Genomic DNA, 20,588 nt, shown 5'->3' with positions numbered 1-20,588 from the left:
CGCCCGCGGCGGGAAGGGGGCGGGGAAAGTCTCGCGAGACCCCGCCTGAGGTAGCCTTGGAGACCGGCGGGCGTCGGCGGGGCGGGCGGAGCGCGGCGTCGCGATAGTCGGCGACAGCCGGCGGGTGGGGGATGGCGGGGGTGATGTTCTGCGAGCCCCGACACCTCTACAACATCATCAACCAGTACCGGTGGAGGTCGCGGCTGGCGGAGCCCAACTACCTATGCCTGCTGGGTGAGGCCGCGGCACAGGCCTGGCCCTGCCTGCTCCTGCCCCTGTTCCTGCCTGCTCCTGTCCCTGCCCCTGTCCCTGTTCCTGCCTGCTCCTGTCCCTTTTCCTGCCTGCTCCTGTCCCTGTCTCTGTCCCTGTTCCTGCCTGCTCCTGTCCCTTTTCCTGCCTGCTCCTGTCCCTGCCCCTGTCCCTGTTCCTGCCTGCTCCTGCCCCTGTTCCTGCCTGCTCCTGTCCCTGCCCCTGTCCCTGTTCCTGCCTGCTCCTGCCCCTGTCCCTGCCTCTGTCCCTGTTCCTACCTGCTCCTGTCCCTTTTCCTGCCTGCCCCTGGCCCTGTTCCTGCCTGCTCCTGCCTGCTCCTGTCCCTGTCCCTGTTTCTGCCGGCTCCTGTCCCTTTTCCTGCCTGCTCCTGTCCCTGCCCCTGCCTGGCCCTGGCCCTGTTCCTGCCTGCCCCTGTCCCTGTTCCTGCCTGACCCTTTTCCTGCCTGTTCCTGTCCCTGCCTCTGCCTGCTCCTGTCCCTGCACCTGCCTGCCCCTGTTCCTGCCTGCTCCTGTCCCTGCCCCTGCCTGCCCCTCTCCCTTTTCCTGCCTGCCCCTGTCCCTGTTCCTACCTGCTCCTGTCCCTGTTCCTGCCTGCCCCTGTCCCTGCCCCTGTCCCTGTTCCTGCCTGCTCCTGTCCCTGCCCCTGCCTGCCCCTCTCCCTTTTCCTGCCTGCCCCTGTCCCTGTTCCTGCCTGCTCCTGTCCCTGCCCCTGCCTGCCCCTCTCCCTTTTCCTGCCTGCCCCTGTCCCTGTTCCTACCTGCTCCTGTCCCTGTTCCTGCCTGCCCCTGTCCCTGCCCCTGTCCCTGCCCCTGTCCCTGTTCCTGCCTGGCTCTGTCCCTGTTCCTGCCTGCCCCTGTCCCTGCCTGCAGCCAGGCACTGTGCTCAGCCCAGGCAGATAGCCTGAGCCAACAGGGCTTGTGAGGAAGGGCACACACATCACTCCTCCTCATTTCTGGGGCCTGGCACTAGGGATCTTCCTCCCATCCCGTTATAGGTGCTGTGAGCTGGTGCTGCTTTGGCTTTCCTCATGCTCAGCTCTCCCAGCTCTCATCAGTCCCATGCATACACACTCTCCCCTGCTGCTCCCAAAGGTTTTGGAGCTGGACTAGATTTCTCAACCATTACACAAAGATTCCTGATAACCACTTCCATTTTGCATAGTGCCATTACCCCCAGAAGGGTGCCTGGTATTGCAATGTCATTAAATGTTTTGGTGAGGGAGTTAGGCCATTTGGGAGTGGGGTTGGGGTCTTTCCAGCGCCCCTCTGCCCAGCTCTGGAGCAGCAGAGGCAGAGCTGCTGGGCAGGGCAGAGCACAGGACTGAGGCTGGCAATGCTGCAGGAGCACACCTGGGTCAGGACTAACTGCTGGTTATCACTTGGTGTTACACAGACTCACATCAACCCTGGAGTTTGTTATGCCCACACCAGAAGGCCTCAGTTTCTAAAAAAAAAACAAATCACAGAAGCACCAAAGTTGAAAAAGACCTTCAAGTTCATCCAGTCCAACAGCTGACCCTGCAACACTAAAACCACCCCTAAACCATATCCCCAAGTGCCACATTTCCACATCTCTTTCTTTGAGTGATGCCTGAATTCCCACAGACAAAACACAAAGAGGATTCCACCTTTAAAAGCCTTTACATTGCTGTGTCTTGGTTGTTTTGGTTTTTTTTCAGATGCCCGTTCTCAGTGTGAATTCGATGAGAGCCACATTATTACGGCCCAAAGGATTAAACTGGTGAGGGGGTTGCTGTTTGTGTGAACCTTTCCTGGATTTAGCAGTTAGCAGGAAGCCCAGACTGGTTTGAAACCCACGGGAAATGTCCCAGCCCCTGCCCTGCCTCGGCCCTGCCCCGCGGCCGCCACTGGGGGGATGTATTCTGTCACAAAGCTGGCTCCAGCAGCACGAAGGATTGGCACACGGGGGCTGAATATCAGGGAAAACATTGCACAAGGACACAGCGCAGCCTTGCCTCACAAGGACAGCGCTGGCATCCTCACCGCTGCCGCTGGTGGAGCAATCAGCGGGATTTGCATCATTCCTGACTCCTAACCGGGGCCGGCAGTGCCGTGTCCACCCACACGTACAAACCCCACACACAGTTAGAGAGTTGTAACTTGTAAGATGTCAGGAGTGTTGATGCCACCAGAGAAGAGTGGAGCTGTGCTCCTGATGGAATTGCTCTGTGATTTTGGTAGAGTCCTGCAGGGGAGTATGTGATCCCGAATCCCGAGGTGCTGAGCTATGTCAGATTCTGTGTGGTGTACGACCATGACACTGGCTTTTTGGATTCCACTGACTATCAGGAGGAGGAGGAGGAGGAGGAAGAAGAAACAGGTACGTGTGACCCATGTCAGTCCAGACCTCATTGCTGTATAGAGATTCTTCCCATTCCTCATTTAATTTTATGAGCTTGTTGGATAGAGATGTAGATGTTCCCAGTTTGATGTGAAAAACTGTGCTCTGCCTCTGTTTTTTCACTGTGTTGTGTATGTTCTCAGGATTCAACAGGTTTTATTTTAAAGCATCCTGGCAGCCCTGGTTTTCCATCTGTGGATGATCCTCTGAATTTCCTTGTTTGTTGTGTGTGAGGAGTGGGTTCTTTTTCTTTTTTTTTTTTTTTTTTTTTTTGCCACATTTCCCTGAGATTTGGCTTGTGCAATGATTGCCTTGCAGGGAGCAGCACTGCTTCAGAGACTGAAATCAGCAGCTCAGATCCCTTGTGTTCCGAGAGTGAGTACTTTCTTCTTTGAGGGTCACAAAAGGCTTTCACTTCATGATATTTAAAAAGATCTACCTTTAATGGAGATGGTGATTTGATGGAGTTCACCAAGAAATGTGAAGTACTGAAAACTTTTCCATGGCATTGTTCAGTTTTCCTTGAACCATGGAAGTGTTTGGCTTTCACACATCCTTTGGCAAGGAGTTCTGCTGTGAGAAGAACCACTTCTGTTTGTTTGAGATTTACAAAGGCTACAGGAGTTTTAGCAAAGATTTACATCACTTTTTAAAGAAAAAATAGTGGAGGTGTAAGGGGAATGAATAAAGCAAGCAGGTTTCTAAATGCTCGGTGGTGAGGCAGTAGAGGGAAGGTGTGAAGAATCAGAACTGGGTTTCTCTTGTGCTGATCTGTCTCTAAAGCAGACATAGCTAGAGGGAAGCAGGATGGATTCCTTGGGAGGAGGAGGAGCAGCCATCTCACATAATCTACTTCACTGAGGGGAGTATTTAAAACATTTGTGAAGAATTTAATTAAGACACTTCCTTTTTTTCCCTGTTTGCCTAAAGCAAACTAAAGAAAAGTGCCTCCATAAAACTAAGATTATTAAATCTAAATTAATGAAACTTTCCTATTATGGGAAGTTATTACAAGCATTTCCCAAAGAAAAACGGGGAGAGGAAAAGAAATCTGGTCCTAGAAAACAAACCAGGAGAGGAATAAAAGATCAGGATGAGAGGGGAAAAGCAGCACCCCCTGTAACTGACCTGCAGCAAAAAATAATAAGTTGAGCTTTTAACATTTTTCTCCAGAGCATTAGATGGAATGAAAAGGGATTTGCTGTGATGTCAGGGAGGCAGATGGAGACACTGAACCTGGCCCAGGCAAACAGCTCTTCTGTCTCCTTAGATGGTGGGGAAGATGCCCTCTTCCATGCCAGAAACTTGGAACAGTTCACCCGCCACCCCGTGCTCCTCCTGAAGGGAGGGTACAGGCGTTTTTCAGCTTCTTACCATTTCCTGAAGAGCCACAAGACACTGTGGATGCCTCAGGTGAGATGAGACTAGTTTCCAGGTAGATAACATTAATATTCAACTGATGATGGCTGGTGAATTCAGGTTAGATGGTGTTGCAAACCTGGTATCACAGTAATTTCAGACAAAGGAATTAATTGGAGTTACTATGCTTACTCTGAATCTCACCACTGATTCTTTTACAGCCACACTTCTTCCTCTTCTATTGCCTGAATGGAAGTCCATGGAAGCAAGCTCGGAATATTCCCCTGATAACCCCAAAACTGGCCTGTGGAGAGTACAGATAACTGAACAAACAGTAGCAAATGATGACAGGGAGCAGGCTGCTCTCTCACACGTGGTTATCTGGCATAGTACACAGCAAATGTTTTCAAACAGAAGTACAATTCCTACCAAGCACTGTGATCCATGTCTTTGCATCAGGAAGGGTCACGAGTGCCTTCTTTCAATAGGCCCAAGAAGAAAACAGCCATCCACTCAAACACTGTGTCCTGATTGCTTGGTTTCACCTATAAACATCAATCTATTTAGTTTATGAGAAACAATTACCTTTTATTGCACATTTAGGACAGGGAGGGCAGGTTAAGAAGGTGCTGGACAACAAAGCATTTCATTCCAAGGTGTATTTTGTTCCCATTGTTCCCCTCTGGTTCCCAGGAAACAGCCCATGACACGGTGCTAACCTGTGGATGCTCCAGCACAGGAGAGAAAATCTATTCACTTTGTGCTGCCCTGTGAAGGGTAATTCACTGCTGAGCTTCCCCCTCAGACTCAGCTGGACACAGGCACCTCCTTGCCTCTCAATTTCAGCTTTAACTTGTTAGACTCCGCCTCTGTGCTCCTGGAGCAGTATCCAAGGCACATCCCCTTGGGGATGTGAGGCACTGTTGCCTGCTTGTGTGTTTTCCTCCTCAGCCTCCACGCTGCCGACTCCGGATGCAGCTGCAGATTTGTGCTGTGCCATCCAGAGCACCTGCAGCTCTGCAGGTGGCAGATGATTTCATTTAGCCTTGCAAACAGCAACCAGGGAGAGCATCAAATGAATCTGTCGTGCTGCAGCCCCTCCAGACAGTGGAAAGAATGTATTCCACCTCCTGTTTAGTTGGGACTTGCTTCACGTAATGCCACAACAACAGTGAGGCTGTTAATTATTCTCAGTAAAACTAGCAAAGACTTCAAAATACAGCAAATCCAGGTGATTAAATGAATCATTACACTAAAATATGTCATGGACAGCTGACTAAGTGCCTGTTCAACTCTTCACATGACTTCTGTTTAAGAACTTATCGAGCTAATGGGAGCAAAGACACTCTCTAACCTGAGCCTGTGGTTTCTTTCTGGCAGGAACTGGACACCTTCCAGCCATACCCTGTAGAAATACTGCCTGCAAAGCTATATATGGGCAATTTCAAGCAGGCCAGTGACAAACAAATTCAGAAAGATCTGAAGATCAAAGCACTGGTCAACATCTCTGAACAGCCTGTAACACTGTAAGTTAAACTGTTCAAGGATCACCCTCACCAGTGTTTGTGATGTGAAAAGATGAGGTGACACAGAGTTCATTGGCAGAGGAGTCAGTGCCTGTGGCCTTCCAAGGAAACCTCTGTATAGATTCCAGTTCCATTTCATGGTCAGTTTTCTAATTTCTGCTCCAGAGTTAGCACAACAGCAACACAGTCCTGCAGCCCTTGACCACTCCACAGGTGAACTGGGTAAGAGGAGGACTGGGAAGCCCTTGGTATTTCAAGTCTATCACATACCATCACTCTTCAAGAAAAACCTGTATCTCTAAATAGCTTTCAGAGCAAAATCTTATCAGCACATCCATGTAAAAGCTCAGTCACCAATATGTCAAATTTTTGGTCTTCCTTCCTTCCTGCTCTGTCAATGACCAGACAGCCCAGTCTGCAGACCTTGCTGGAAATGCAGCTTCCCACAATGAAAAACCCAGTGGTATTTCTCAAGGTGGTGACCCAAACAAAGTAACAAATCCAGTTACCCACCCCAGGACCTGTGCACCAGCAGACATTTCTCATGCCTTTGGCTCCAGAGGAATGTCTCTGCACTGTGGGTAATATTCCCATGTCCTCTGCATGATATGTTTCCACATTTTGGAAATTCCTCTCCAATTTTTTGCCCTGTGAGTTCTGAGTCTGTCGAAGGAGGAGATGCTGCCCTTGAAAACCACGTGAATGGGGGGCTTCACAAAACAGCCAACACACACTCTGTGAAAACACATCTGCTTTCAGTTAATCTGTTTTCATTTGTCTCTCTGTAGGTCATCTATCTGTAGGTTAAGGCATCAATATTGATACCATTGAAATGGAAAATCAGTGATTAAACTGGTTCTGCATTACAAGCATCTCTGTGCCTCACCACAATAAATCCCTTATCATGTTAATGATGATGGTGATGATAAACTCACACGTGTAACAGCAAACAAAATTATCACCTTGCCTCCAACAAACACGTTGTTCAAGGCTGCTTCTCTGCTCCATGTGGTCTGTGTGCTCTTTTTCCAGGTTTGCAGAAGAAGGTAAATCCCTCCATGTATCTGTTCCCGATTCACTTGAAGCAGATCTTTTTTCTTCCTTCCCCACCATTTCTCATTTCATAGGTGAGTGGATCCTGATCAGGAATTCCTGAGCCCTTGCTCACTGTAGGGTATTAGATGGGAGTGACAGGAAGCCCAGACAGGAGGGTAAGCAAGCCCACACCCTGCTGGATACCAGAGCTGCCTCACTAACCAGCCTGATGGACAGAGAGGAGATTTTACAGGGCATCTGACTCTGCTGTCCCTGCTCACTTTAAAGGACACCTCACTCTGATAACAGGGAGCTTTCCACCCAATTTGAAAAGGCTTTGCAGGAGGGAATCTACCAGGGCTTCACAGGGTTCCCTCTTACTCCTTTGCAAGAACCCTTTGACTCTCACCAGCTCAAATCTTCAGCCACCAGAGCTTTATTTGAACCATATTTGAGCCAGAGTGTGACACACAATAGAGAACTCAGCACAAGGCATTGATAATCTTTGTGATTTGCACAAAGATTATCAATGCAGACCCACTGCAGGGCCCAGGAAGACTTTCAGGTTGTACAGCATGAATCTGCCTTCAGCTGATTGCATCAGATAGGGCAGGAGAAAACACACTCTGCAGCTCAGGCTCCTGCAGCTCCATCCTAATGCTGTCCAGCCATGTTGTTATCTTTTATTGTGCTTATCAAATCGATTACATCTGCCACAGACCAAGGCCCTGCTGAGCCGTGCTGGACAGAGCCAGTAGCAAAAGACCACCCTGTCCCCACAGAGCTTAATCCAAGTACAATACCAGACATGACAACTGCACACAAAGAAACAACATTTGAGGATACAGTTTTGTAGTCCTGAATTGAATTTCATTATTTGGTGCACCTGAATGTTGACATCACTTGCCTTTCATTGTGCCTCATGCTTTTTGCCAGTAGTATTTCAGAAGCTTCCTTCTGACATCACACATGGTTTGTGGCTGTTTCCCAACCAGACTACAAGAGTCTATTAGGTGCACTTGTGGAAGTGTTCCACTGTTTTACCTGATAGTGGAACTGTTTATTTGGCAGTGGAGAGCATATTACTCAAACCAGAACATGAGACTAAAGTTCTCCACATACTCCAAGTGGAGTGTGCATGTCCTCATGCCAGGTGTATTTTGGAGTGAAGCCAGTTCTACCCAGATCTTAAGACAGAAGTAGTATCTCACAATATAAATGAGTTTTAAAATGCTGGCTTTGTGCTTGGGGAAAAAAAACAAACATCTTGACAGCACTAAAAGAAAACATTTTGCTCTATGAATTCTGGAGTTCAGTTGCTAATATTTTAAAAACATCATCCTGTCTAGAGAGAGAGAGAGAAAGAAATTAGAAGTTATTAATTAAATATGCAACCTTTCAGGCAAAATAAAAATTCAATACCTTTAGGCCAGTATGGGGAGAGTTTGTGATGCTGACCAGAGCTGATAGGTCATGAAAGACCACTTCTCAGATCCCTGATGTGAAGGTGACACTGATGTGTAATGCAGCATTGGCTGGTCATTGTCATTGGTGCTGCTCTTCAAGGCCATGTTTTAACTGCAGAGTTTTAAGAAAGGCAAATGCTTACAGAAATGGGAGCTGGCAGTGCCCATCTGCTGCTGTCAGGACTCCTGAGGGCTCCTGTCTCTCAGGCTGCAGCCCCCCTGTCAGCTGTCACCAAATTAGTGCTTGACTCTGCCACGGGAAGCACATTTCCCAGCTCACTGATGTGTGCTTGGCATTTCTTGCCTCAGATGCTCAGCTGGCTGTGGGAGCAGTGCTGGTGTCCTCCAGCCTGGGGATCAGCAGGAGCAGCACAGCCACCATGGCCTATCTGATGCACTCCTGCCGCTTTTCCCTGCAGGTACGTCCCTGCCACACTGCCACTGAAACGGGCTCTGCACTTCATTCCTCTTCCTGGAACCCCATCACTGTAGTAATAAGACATTCTCTGTGATTTCATGCACAATATCCACCTGATGGTGCAACTGATTAGATTATTTGAGATTGCATCTTCTTTAGACCATTAAGGAGGTGGATTAAGTGTGATTTTGGATCTGTGAATCCTTACTCTAGAACTTGTGATATTTTTGTTTTCCCTACTTAACTGAAGGGCCAGCAAAGCAAAGCTGTGCATACAGAACATGGTATTTATCTCCTGGATTTGAGGGAAAGAGTGGAAGCTACTGCAATTAATCCTATCTCTTAATTCCATGGTGTTGGAGAAATTCAGAATCCAGTGTTTGCAGGGCTCTCATTTACCATTGACTTCAGTACTGTTTTCTTCCCAAATCCTTTTTTATTCCTCCAGAAGCAATCCCCTCCCATAGACACTGTAGAGAAATCTGCAGTGGGATAATACTTGGCCAGGAGGGATGTACAGGTCAGATGACCAGTACAGGCTGTTCCATAGCTCTGAATAATGAAAGAAATTCATGAATGATGGCTGGGATGGCCTGGCTGTGCAAGAACCTGGTGGCCTCTCCCCTGGTGCCAGGCCTTTCTCCCTTTGCATACAACACACAGGCAGCATCTCTTGGTACCTCCTAAAAAACCTCACCCTTGTTTGGAAAGTTTGGGAGCTTGAAGGAATTGATCCAAACCTCACTAAAGCTGGGTCTGTATCTGATAAGGTGATTGATTTTGTGCAAACATGTCCAATGTAAGAGGAAAGCTGTTTCCATGGCTGGGTGCCAGTGGGTAATTAGAGGCTGAGGGTGCCAGCAGGACTCACACAGGGTTCAGTCCCTGCACTGACAGGGACGTGATTGCTTCTGCAGGCTGATAACAGCCACTCACTCACTCAATCACAGAATGGGCTTCCAATGGCAGTGCAAAAGGCAAAGCCTGAGCCTTGCCATTCCTCTCAGTTGGCATCAACAGGTTGGTCTCAGCATTTTATTAAATGCCAAAAAAAAAGGAGAAAATATTGACAGGGCAGTGCTTTCCCACTGTTGGCTGGGCAAAGCTTTCCTGAGGGATTACCCTGGCAGACAAGTTTGCTTCTTGCAGACAAAATCAGTGCAACAGATTCCTGTGTGATCCTCCAGCCAATCCAGGCAAAGATCTTTAAAAGCTTCCAAAAAGGCAAAATCAAGGCAGAGCTGGGAAGTACAACCCCTGATTCTATTAGTGAGCAGTATGTGAGTAGATCTATTGAGTCCAGGGGAACCAGAGACACCCACACTGTGAACCCAGAGGAGTAAATATTGGAATATCAGCCTCAGAGCCTGCAGAATCAGCAAGATTAGAAAAACAAACCAATGGAGCACTATCTGCTGACCCTTGGTCTCATTTCCCTTAAGCAACCCTCCAAGTGCAGGGGGCAAACTCTTTTACAAGCAGGAAGATGAGCGACAGGAAATCCCAGGGAGGGAGCTGCAGTAATGCTGGTGGATCTGCCCTGTGTGTGTCAGAGTTTCTCAGTGATTACTTGGAGCTAACAAATAATTAAGATGGCTGTAATTAATACAGTGGGATAACTGCGAGGTCATAACTGCTCTGCCACATAAGGTCACACCAATCCAAAAACATGATAACCTTCATTGCTTTATAACCTTTATGGCTGATACTTCACTGCTGTGCTCATCATCTGTGGAAGGAAAAGCATTTTAGAGTAGAAAATCTAGGATTTCACTGCTCCATCAGAGTGGAATAACACTCAGTAGTGGTAACAGCCTGAGCTGTCCTCCTGTCCAGGAGAGCAGAGCATGAAGGGGACAGGTTTCTCTCAGGTCCACATCTGGATCCAGCCTATCCCCACTTTGGTACCAAACTCCTCTCTTTAGGTGCTTGCTGTCCAGCATAGGACAAACACCAAGCTGTGTTGACTGAAGTGTAACTGCTTTATAAAAATGCCCAAGAGTCACCTTCTGTTCAATTCCTAACACTTCTTTACTTTCCTTCTGTTTACAGAGAGCTTGGAAATACCTTCTGAAATGCAAAATGAACATGAGGCCACACCGGGGCTTTGTGGAGCAGCTCTCAGCCTGGGAGACCCAAATCTATGGGTTCCCAGTCACAGATGTGTCTGAACCAAATTACTGACAGAGAACATCCCGTGGGGAAAGCCACTTCCCTCCCCCTTTCTGTGGAGAAAGTTACTTGAACGCTGTGTGAAAAAAGACCCAAATGTAATGGAAAAGCTTTTTTTCTAGCTCCATGTCATTTTGGGTCAAGATCTGGAGCTTCCCGGGGAGATCACCTGCGCTGGAGGAGGTGGATGGAAGTTTGGGGAATGCAAGTCCTGCAGGATGTGGCCCATTAGCCACAGCTCGACTCCTTTGTAAGCAAAGGGAATTATAACCACAGCTGTGGGGCAGCCAGTAGGGTTATCTCTGTAAAGGTTTGTTATCCATGGTCTGGAATAGTAAATTTACAGTCTGACAGTGCCCACTTCCAGCCCGGAGAGGTGACAGCAGAATTTCCCTGTTTAGAAGTCCCTGTACCCTGGGAGTGCCTTCTCAGCCAGCACGGTTCACTGGCTGGGTTGTTGACAAATCCACCCTTCCCATTTGCTGCCTTCTAATCCTACAACCACACCTCTGGGCAGGGGTGGTGCTTTTAAAGCCTCGGTGCTGTCACACGAAAGTAAACCAGTACCTAAATCAGTACCCTCCTCTCTCTCTCAGCACTCCGAATTCTATCCTTCGACATCACACAATAAAACACGACAGAAACCCCTCGGTGGCTTTGCAGCACTCTGTGTTCGGGACGTAGCGGTGGGTTTGGGTTTCTCATTCTGACACGCCCCGAGAGCTGCGGGAGCGAGCCCGGCGCACCTCGCACAGCCCGCGGCTCCGGCCGAGGCCGCGGGCTGCGGGAATCCCTCGTTTTCCGGCCGCGCTCCGGAGGGACGGGCGGGTAACGGAGCCCCGCCCCGGCCCGCCCCGGGGCGTGTCCGGAAGGCGGCGGGGCCAGCGCCGCCCGTCGCCGCGGGCCGGGCCGGGCCGGTCTCCGCCGCCATCGCCGCCATGGCCTGGGGCGCCTCGCTCGCCGAGTGCCTGCGCGAGTGGGAGGAGCTGCAGGACGGCTACCAGCGCATCCAGGTACCACCGGGCCCGGGACACCCCCGGGCAGCGGCCGGGGAGCGCTCCGGCGATAGCGGCACCGGCGGTGGGAGATGCCCCGCGGTGCCCCGCAGCATCCCCAGCGCGTACGGCGGGCAGCCGGGCTCTCCCCTCCGCTTTCCCCCCGTGTCCCAGCCCTCGGGTACGAGCCCGGTGCCTTGGGGCGGAGCGTTCCGGAGCAGGGCAGCGGTGCCAGGCTGTGCCGGGAAGAGCGGGGTACCCCGGGCTGATGCCCCGGCCCGCCGCGGACACCTCCGATCTCCCGGGTTTCCTGCCGGGAGCGGCGGTGCCTGGCGTGGCACGTTCGGACGAGGTGCGCAGATGCTGTTTCAGCCCTTGTCGCTGCTCTCAGCCCGGCTCGGGGCAGCCCGGAGACAGCCGGCCCCCGGGAGAGCGGCCAGCAGAGCCCAGCTCTCCCGGAATGCCGGCACGCTTCAGCCAGGCGCCTCGTCCCGGCCGCCGGGGCTGCCCGGGGCTCCGTGCCAGGAAGGTGACCGGTGTCAGAGGTGCTTCCACCTGCTTTGTGTAATCCCCAGGGCGCTGCCTGCCGGAGAAGGAGTGGGCCGGGTTCGGCTCACCCAGGGTCACCCAAGGGAAAGGTTGGCCAACCTTCTCCTGCTGCCTCTCAGGTCACCCGGCTGCAGCTGCACCCGTTCCCTTTCCCCCTCCTTCCTCCCCAGAGCGGGGTGAAGCGGATGTCGTTGCGGACACGTCGCTGCTGTGCCCAGATCTGGGGCAAGGGAGGCTTTGAGAAACCTCCTCTTGCTCCATAGGGGTTGCGTGGATGTCCCGAGTCGCCCACTTCGAGCCCTGAGTGCAGCCACTCAGCGCCGGCCCTTCCCTTCGGGCGCCTCCTCCTGCGCTGACTCCTCATCCAGGCTGTCTCCCAGCTGCTCGGATGCTGGCACGGCCAAAGGACTTGTCACAAAAGCCCCTTGCTCACAGTTCACTCCAGAGCCAGAAGGAGGTGACTAGATAGCAGCAGGAAAGCTTGATGGTCAAGCAGGGAATGTCCTCGGATAAATCAGGGACACAAATCACTGCTGTGGAGCTGGGACTATCTGGGATCCATTCCCTTCCTGCCGCTGCCTGTCACCAGGGGGAGAAGGTTTCTCTCTGCTCTTGGTTTCACCTTTCTCCTTTGGGAACAACTTTGACGATCTGGTGATCAAGATGTGGTTGATAAGAGCTACAGAGGTTAGAACTTGTTCATGCCAAGGTCTAGTCCAAGGGTTGTTGTGAGCAGCATGTAATTCCCTGCTGGAGGTGGCACTCAGGCTGCTGCGGCCGAGGTGAGGCTGTTTTCCTGCTGACCTGGACAAGCAACAGCATTGATCCAGCAGCTCTCCCCTTTCCCTACTAAAAATAGTGGAGAAATGCATCCAGCCTTATCCAGGTGCGGTTGGGTTACCGGGCACGTGGCTGCAGCCCTGCTGGGAGCCCTTCCTCTTTGTGCAGCTCACTGACAGGCTCCTTCCAGCTTCCCAGGGGTGCTCAGGTGGAGCCCCAAAGCCATGAGCTGGGAGACCAAGAGCTGCTCATCCTGTCCCAGCACCCAAAGCCACTGTGGTACCACAGTTGTACCACACAGCGTTTATTCCCAAGTCTTTCCTATCTGCTGTCGTTGGTGTCCCAAACACAGGAACATCCTCTGGATAGCCTGCTTGGGACTGGGGCTGGGTGTCCCCAAACACACCTGGCCTTCTGCAGCCACCCCTCCTCACCCAGCAGCTGCACAGGTGAAATTAAGGACATTTGTTTAACAAAAGCATCACAGAGGACCCGAGGACAGGGGTGTCTGGGCAGGCAGCTCTAATGCGTGCTGGTCTCTCCTTCCCAGGACAACCACAGGCTGTACAAGCAGAAACTCGAGGAGCTGACCAAGCTGCAGGATGGGATCTCCAGCTCCATCGCCCGGCAGAAGAAGCGGCTGAAGGAGCTGTCGCTCTCCCTCAGAAAGTGAGTGAGTGCTGTGACAGCACGGGAGGGGAGAGCAGCAAGGACGGGGCTGCTGGGCTCCCCTCATGCCTCAAATGCAAACTTCTCTGTAGCCATGGCTGTGGGGAGGCTGTTCTTCCCCTGCCCCCCTTCCCTGTGTCCTGTTTGCTGTTCAGAGCTTGCAAGGGTTTTGCAGGTACCATGAACTGCTCCCCTCCTGCACAAAGCTCTCCCCATCCTTCCTCAGGGTGAGAGACCCATCTGGCCTCACCTTCTTCTCTTGAGCAACATCATGGCCTGACAGAGGAGCTCGTCCTTCAGATGGAGTTGTGGACTTGCCTCCCATCCACCTTCCCTGTCCTTGGCGTGTCCTTGCCCCAGTCAGTCACTTGTGGAGTGCCAGCACGTGCTGGTCACGTTACAGAGGCTCTCCTGATGCCAGTGCCTGTGTCTGCTCCCCAGATGCAAAGCCCAGGCGACTCCCGAGCAGGAAGCATCCATCCAAGAGACCCAGAGCCTGATTAAAGAGAGGCAGAACGTGTTCTTTGAGATGGAGGCCTATCTGCCAAAGAAGAACGGGTGAGAAGGCACCTCAGCTCCAGCTGGGGCACCAGGGCCACCCTCCACATTCCTGTGGCTGTAACGCTGCAGGCACAGCCCCCTGAGCTGTCACCCTGCGCCCAGTGGTGTCACAGTTGTGCTGCTCCACTGGGGCTCCCCAAGGACACCTGGCCAGGAGCCAGCAGTGCTGCCCCTCACTCCTCTGCCTGCTCAGGCCATCACCCACCCTTGCACAGTGGCTGTGCCCAGGGAGAAGCCCTGGTGAACACCCCAGTGCCTGTGGGACGTGGGGTGTGTGCTGCCCCTGCCCGTGGGAGGGGATTCCAGAGGGTTTGTGCCTGCCAGCTCCGAGTGGAAGCAGCCAGGGGCTCATCCCTGGCCCCACTGGTGGCACAAGAGGGGACAGCTCCACAGGCAGGTCCTTGTGCTAACGCTCTGCTCTCTCCCCAGGTTGTACCTGAGTCTGGTGCTTGGCAATGTGAACGTGACACTGCTCAGCAAACAGGCCAAGTACGGCCCCTCCTCGCTGCTCCTCTCATTTTCCTGCCTTGGGATCCCCTTGGCACCAGGAACAGCTCCTCCCAGGCAGACACAGGGAGACACTTGGCTCACCTGGTGCAGATTCCCTTCCTGAGCTGTTTTCTGCATCACTTCCCAAGAATCAGCCAAATCCTTGGCTCCCCCTCACATTCCTGCCACGGGGCTGGGATGGACCAGTAGCTCTGACAAGTTAATGGGATCCTCCACCAAAGCCATGTCCGTGTTTCCACTGTATTAGGAGCTTCCAGGAAGGACAGACAGTGGCTAGTCCCCTCCTCTTCCCTTGGGGAAGCACCAGAAGTTGGTTTTGGCCCCTTAGAGCCTTTCCCTTGCCAGAGTTGCCCAGCCAAGAGCCACTCCCCTCTCCCTCTGTTCCCCAATCCTCCCCTTGGAGATGTGTGCAGATCCCAGTCTGCCCATTTCCCCACCAGGGCCACCCACCATGGGGTGGTTTGGGGTGCTCAGATGTGTCCCAGCTGTGTGGAAGCAGCCTGATGTGCTCTGCTCTCAGAAACACCAAGGCAAGGTTCTTCCTGAGTGTCTCCCAAAAGGACATGACTTTACCCAGCCAGATGGGATGGGAGGACACAGATTGCCAGCAGCCCCTTGCTCCAAGCCTGTCCTTGTGCTTCCCTGCAGGTTTGCATACAAAGATGAGTACGAGAAGTTCAAGCTCTACCTCACCATCATCCTCCTCATTGTCTCCTTCTCCTGTCGGTTCCTCCTCAACTCCAGGTGAGTCTGGCTTGGTGCTGGGCAGAGATCTCCTGCCAGAGCCCCCCTTCCCTTCTCTCCCATCCTGGAATATCCAGAGCTGAACAGGAGATCCTGGTAAAGCATCTGGACACTGCCCTGGAGGTGGGGTGGCTGCCGTGGCCATGGTGGGCGGTGGGGAGCAGGTCCCTTCCTTGGGGGTGGGCGTCCCACGGGCTGTCACCGTGCCTGTGCCCGCAGCACGTGCCTTGACACCCTGCTCTGTGTGACCCAGGGTGACAGACGCCGTCTTTAACTTCCTCCTGGTGTGGTACTACTGCACCCTCACCATCCGCGAGAGCATCTTGATCAACAATGGCTCCAAGTGAGTGCCCTGGGCCCGGGGAGGGGCTGGGCCCTCTCTGCAGGGCCGGGGGAGCTGGGACCCGTCATGGGAGCAGCTCCCTCCTACTCAGGGTGTGTGCAAACCCTGCTGGGAGCAGCAGGAGCGGGGCAGGAGGAACCTCCCGTGCAGAGGCGGCGCGGGAAGGTGGAGCTGGAAGGGCCCTGGTGCTGCCCAGCCCCGAGGCCCTGGGTCCTGCTCTGAGAGCATCTCCCAAGCAGCCCTGGGAGCTGTGGGGTGGCTGGGGCTGGGCTGCTCCACTCTCCAGGCTGCCTTTGGCTCTGGATTCACGCTCCAGACGTGACAGTGCTTCTCTGTGTCTGCCCTCCAGGATCAAAGGCTGGTGGGTTTTCCATCACTACATCTCCACCTTCCTCTCAGGTGTCATGCTGACGTGGTAAGTCTGTGTCCCCCGTCCCATGGCAGCTCTGGCCGAGGGCCCAGAGGGGCTGTGGGACACGCAGGGCTGGCTGTCCCCTCCCAGCCCCACGTCCCCCAGCCAGCACCATCTCTCCACAGGCCAGATGGGCTCATGTACCAGATGTTCAGGAACCAGTTTCTCTCCTTCTCCATGTACCAGAGTAAGTGCTGCCACGTGTGCTGGGACAGGGAGGGACTGACCCCCGGGTGCTGGGAGTGCCTGCAGAGCTCTGCAGCACATGGAGACCTGGCTGCAGCCGCTCAGCTCTCAGCTCCCCTGGCAGTTCCCTTGGCCTCGTGGGATGATGCTGAGGCTGGAAGGGGATCCCTGGGCAGCTCCTGACAGCAGCCATGCTCTCCTTGCAGGCTTTGTGCAGTTCCTGCAGTATTACTACCAGAGTGGCTGCTTGTACCGGCTGCGAGCGCTGGGAGAGAGGCACAACATGGATCTGACTGTGGGTGAGTGGCACGTCCCCTTGCTGGTGGTCTCAGGCTGGTGCTCAGCTCACTGGGAGCTGTGGGTTCTACTGAAGACATGGTGACACTTTGATTTGAGGGCACTTTTATCAGTGGCAGGAACAGTAAAAGCTACAAGTCAAACCAAAGCTCCCAGAGCAGCATCTCCTGTGGGGCAGCACCACCCCATAGGATGATTGTCCCCTTCCTCCTGCTCTGCTGGGACCACCAGCCCACAGCTGGCTCCCTCAGGATGTGAGGTGGCAGTGGATGTGGCTCTGGGCATCCCACGTTTCCCCAGGAAGCTCCTTCAGACATGACACATCCCTCCAACACCCCAGGCACTGTGGCTGTCACCTCCCCAGCCCCTGTGACAGCGAGAGCAGGAGCTGAGGGCCAGCTGCACTGGAGCCCAGAGCCCTGTGCTGGATTAAGAGTCCCTGGCACTGTCCCCTCTCCCCTGCAAGTGCCCACAGTGAGGCTGGAATGGCAGGACCTCCTCAGCCAGGCATGGTGTGGGCATGGAGCCTCCCTGTCCCCCACGTCCGGAGGAGCTGGGCTCCATCCCCTCTCTCCATCCCCTCTCCACCAGCCCATGCCAGCTCCTCACAGAAACTTCATCCTTTGCAGAGGGCTTCCAGTCCTGGATGTGGAGAGGTCTCACGTTCCTGCTTCCCTTCCTCTTCTTTGGGCAGGTGAGGCTGCCCCAGTCCTTGCAAGATGCCAGAGCCTGGGGTGGGAGTGGGATGTGCCACATTCCCAGCTGTGCTCGGTGGCCTGGACATGGCACAGACCCCACAGGCTGCCACAGCCACGTGATATGGGATGTCTGGGGCAGGGAAATGCTTCCAACAAGTGCTGAGCCTCTCTCTCCAAAGCAGCCACCACAACTGGGGAAGTGAGATGGGGAGGAGCTGGGGTGGTTCTGCTGGGTGCTGCGGGGAGAGCCCTTCCAAAGCCTTTCCAAGGCCCTTCTGAGCTCCTGCTCAAAGCCCTTCCAAGGCCCTCTGAGCTGCTGCTGACATGATTGAGTCCTTCCTCGGTCAGATAATTGAAGCTGATGGCCAAAGGCTGCTCTGAGGCTTCCTGAGGCCCTTGGGCTCTGAAACAAGGGGATGTCCCAGCTGGGGTCCTCAGGCCCTGAGCTGGATGGGTTTCACTGCCCCACACAAGGTCGGTGTGGGGTTTATACCCAGAGCTAGCAGCTGGGCAGGCACCAGCCTGGGCTGAGCCCCTGAAAGCAGCAGCTGCCCTGAATCTCCTCTGCCCCGCAGTTCTGGCAGCTCTACAACGCCATCACCCTGTTCCGCATGCTCCAGCACCCCGAGTGCAAGGAGTGGCAGGTAAGGAGCTCCTGGGAATGCCCTGGGAGGGGATGGCCCAGGCAGGTCCCTCCTGCTGACTCCGGCCTCTCCTCCCACAGGTCCTCATGTGCGGCCTCCCCTTCTCCATCCTCTTCCTGGGCAACTTCTTCACCACCCTCCGTGTCGTCCACCAGAAGATTCAGAACAAGAACCAGGACACGAAGGAGAACTGAAGTGGGGCACTGTGGAAGCCTGGACTGTTTCTCCCCACTGGCTCCATCCCCTATATCCCCATCTCCTCAATTCCGTCCGGACTCTGGTGTCCCATCCCATTCCTTGGAGGCCGGGGTGTGGGACAGAGCTTGGGGCCTGCTCCTGGACAGTCCATGTGCTCACCACGGGGCTGGACCGTGCTGGAGTCACTCACCTGGAGTCAGGAGCTCCCTGCACCTCCTGCCCTGCCTGCCTCCCACATGCAAACGGCAGGATGCTTGGGACAGCCACTGCCCTGTTTCACTGGGATTTCTCTGGATGCTGGTGCTCCCCACCCCACCGGGACAGGGCAGCATGCAGGGACTGCCTCCCACGGCTCCAAGGCTCCTCCCTGGCCTTCAATCCACACGGAAAGGGCGGCTGGGGCTGGGAGGGTGGGAGCAGCAGGAGCCTGCCCCAGGCACAGCTGGGGCTGGCAGTTCCTGAGGCTGCAGATGTGACAATAAAGGGAAGGAGCTGCCCCGTGCCACCGGGACAGTCTGGGAACAGCTCCCACACTCCGCTCTGTGGCTTTGGTTCATCAGGAAGGGGGTCCTGACAAATCCTCCCTGAAAGGAGGGTGGAGGTGGGGGGCAATAGGACAATTGTCACAACAGGACAAGAGCAAACAGCCTCAGGTTTCACCAGGGGAGCTTTAGATAGATATTAAGGAAAATGACTTCACAAAAAAGGGTTGTCCAGCCCTGACAGAGGCTGCCCAGGGTAGTTGTGGAGTCACCATCCCTGCAGGGATTTAAAAGCCATGTAGCTGTGGCAGCTGGGGACATGGTTGAGTGGTGGCTTTGGTAGTCATTGGACTCAATGATTTGGAGAGGTTTTCCAGCCTAAATGAGCCCATGATTTTATGAAAAGTCATCTCCCCATGCCCCTCCATCAGCCTGAGCTGCAGGGGTTGCTCCTTCCCATGGCACCCCAGTCTGCACAGGCTGTGGCTACCCAAGGAGGCCAGCAGAACCTCAGTGGCCCTGGAGGTGGGGAAGAGATGCCCTGTACCAGCACTGGGAGCTCTGGAAGAACCAAAGAGCAGGTTGGGCACAGCTGCACCCCAGTCCAGAGCCCCCCACTGCCATCTCCCTCCCCTCCCACTGCCCCACACTCAGGGTAGGGGCTGTCCCCAGCTCAGCCTAAACCCAGAGCTGCCACCACATGCCCAGAGTTCCTCCTGGTTCTCATCCATTGCTCCTCCTGCCTCCTTCCCTCTGGCTGAGCAGAGAGAATGCAGGAAGCAAACTCCAGACACAGGATTTTTATTCCAAGGGCAAATGTATTTAAATAATTTACAATCATTGGACAGCCTGGAAGTCTGGGGTTTCTGTTGGTTGTTTTTTTTTGTTTTTTTTCCATGCTTAGATCACAAAGATGTTCAAAATAAAAACCGTATTTAAAAAATGACCATACATGGTGCGAGGGAGGGGCTGGGCTCAGGGGAAAGCCGGGCCCCGTGGGCTGAGACCCCGCCTCCCAAAGCGGGTGTATTCCCCAGGGAGAGGAGCTTCCCGAGGGCGGGCAGCAGGGATGGAGCAGGGTGTGCTGCTGGGGCCATGGGACAGCTCTGTGCCCAGAGCCAGCTGCCAGCCCCACATCCCACAGCTGGGCAAACGGGGGTGGCAGGAGGGAGGCAAAGCCACAACCCCAGCCCCAGCACAGCCCCTCCACCCCTCTGCTGTCCCTGCAGGCCAGGGTGGGCTCCAGCCCCGGGGATAAGGCAACACCTCGTGTCCAGGAAGGACTCCCTGGCAGTGTCTGTCCCTCCTGCCCCACAGTGGCTGCGTCCCTGATGCCATGGGGTGCACCCTGAGGTGCCGGTGACACCGCAGTTCCTGGACAGCAGCCTGAGCTACCCCCCTGCCCCTCTCAACCCTTTCCACCCCCTGCATCCACAAACTGCCCCAAGGGGCTGCTGAGGCCCAGGAAGGGTTGGGAGTGACACCAGGGTAGCCGTGGGCTGGGGACAACACCGTCACCCACAGCAGCAGTGGGCGAGCAGGCACTTGCCAGCTCCCCTGGCCCACGCCTGGGGACCTGTTCTCTCCCTGGCCCCGCCAGCCCTGCTCTTAGCTCCACACATCCAGGGAGTAGCGGCCCTTTGTCATCAGTTTCTTTACATAGTCCATGGCCTGGGGCTGGCTCATGTTGCCAAACTCGGACACGATCTCGTAGAAGGTGTTCTGCACGTCCCGGGCCATGTTCCGGGCATCGCTGTGAACGGGGAGCGTGAGTGAGACACCACGGCACAGCCAGAGCCCTGCCACCTCCCACTCTGGACACAGAGGGCCTGCTCACCCCAGCCCCCCTGCCCTCCTCTGCCCAGGACAGCATAGCCCTCCCAGGGCTTCTCATGCACAGCTGGGGAAACTGA

The 20,588-nt window shown here is 54.2% G+C and overlaps 3 protein-coding genes and 1 long non-coding RNA gene across 7 annotated transcripts in view; 2 read left to right on the top strand and 2 right to left on the bottom strand.

Annotated features, from left to right (window-relative positions):
• The first annotated feature begins 24 nt into the window (after positions 1–24).
• On the top strand, positions 25–11,255 carry STYXL1 (serine/threonine/tyrosine interacting like 1). Of its 2 annotated transcripts, XM_085557531.1 has the most exons (9): positions 26–234; positions 1,949–2,010; positions 2,472–2,610; positions 2,950–3,006; positions 3,902–4,044; positions 5,371–5,516; positions 6,549–6,643; positions 8,327–8,436; positions 10,488–11,255. In XM_085557531.1, exons 1-9 carry the CDS (start codon positions 132–134, stop codon positions 10,617–10,619), a joined length of 987 nt encoding a protein of 328 aa, XP_085413657.1. In that variant the 5' UTR covers positions 26–131; the 3' UTR covers positions 10,620–11,255. The 2 variants fall into 2 exon arrangements, with proteins under 2 accessions (XP_085413658.1, XP_085413657.1); XM_085557532.1 differs by lacking the exon at positions 8,327–8,436 and having other exon boundaries at positions 25–234.
• On the bottom strand, positions 4,156–4,838 carry LOC146765782 (uncharacterized). Its single transcript, XR_014949576.1, has 3 exons — positions 4,710–4,838; positions 4,420–4,535; positions 4,156–4,294 (listed from the first exon to the last, which is right to left on the bottom strand). It is a non-coding gene; the product is annotated as an uncharacterized LOC146765782 (long non-coding RNA).
• Positions 11,256–11,463: 208 nt separating the features above from the next.
• Positions 11,464–18,726, top strand: TMEM120A (transmembrane protein 120A). 2 transcript variants are annotated; one of them, XM_021550989.4, is made up of 12 exons: positions 11,464–11,620; positions 13,482–13,600; positions 14,042–14,158; positions 14,591–14,650; positions 15,320–15,415; positions 15,669–15,758; positions 16,108–16,173; positions 16,296–16,357; positions 16,563–16,655; positions 17,283–17,347; positions 17,927–17,995; positions 18,076–18,726. In XM_021550989.4, exons 1-12 carry the CDS (start codon positions 11,546–11,548, stop codon positions 18,187–18,189), a joined length of 1,026 nt encoding a protein of 341 aa, XP_021406664.1. In that variant the 5' UTR covers positions 11,464–11,545; the 3' UTR covers positions 18,190–18,726. The 2 variants fall into 2 exon arrangements, with proteins under 2 accessions (XP_021406664.1, XP_085413656.1); XM_085557530.1 differs by lacking the exon at positions 17,927–17,995.
• Positions 18,727–19,473: 747 nt separating this feature from the next.
• Positions 19,474–20,588, bottom strand: part of POR (cytochrome p450 oxidoreductase) — a 28,182-nt gene continuing 27,067 nt past the window's right edge. For both annotated transcript variants that reach the window (XM_021550984.4, XM_021550985.4), the window contains exon 17: positions 19,474–20,428. In XM_021550984.4, the coding sequence (XP_021406659.1) occupies positions 20,284–20,428 (145 nt within the window). In that variant the 3' untranslated portion in view covers positions 19,474–20,283. The remainder of the gene's footprint in view (positions 20,429–20,588) is intronic.

This window comes from Lonchura striata, chromosome 19 (genome assembly GCF_050655825.1).
Source record: "Lonchura striata isolate lonStrDom1 chromosome 19, ASM5065582v1, whole genome shotgun sequence".
NCBI classification, from domain to species: Eukaryota; Metazoa; Chordata; class Aves; order Passeriformes; family Estrildidae; genus Lonchura; species Lonchura striata.
Note: the sequence above shows the minus strand (reverse complement) of the source record. Positions and strands in the feature narration are given on the sequence as shown.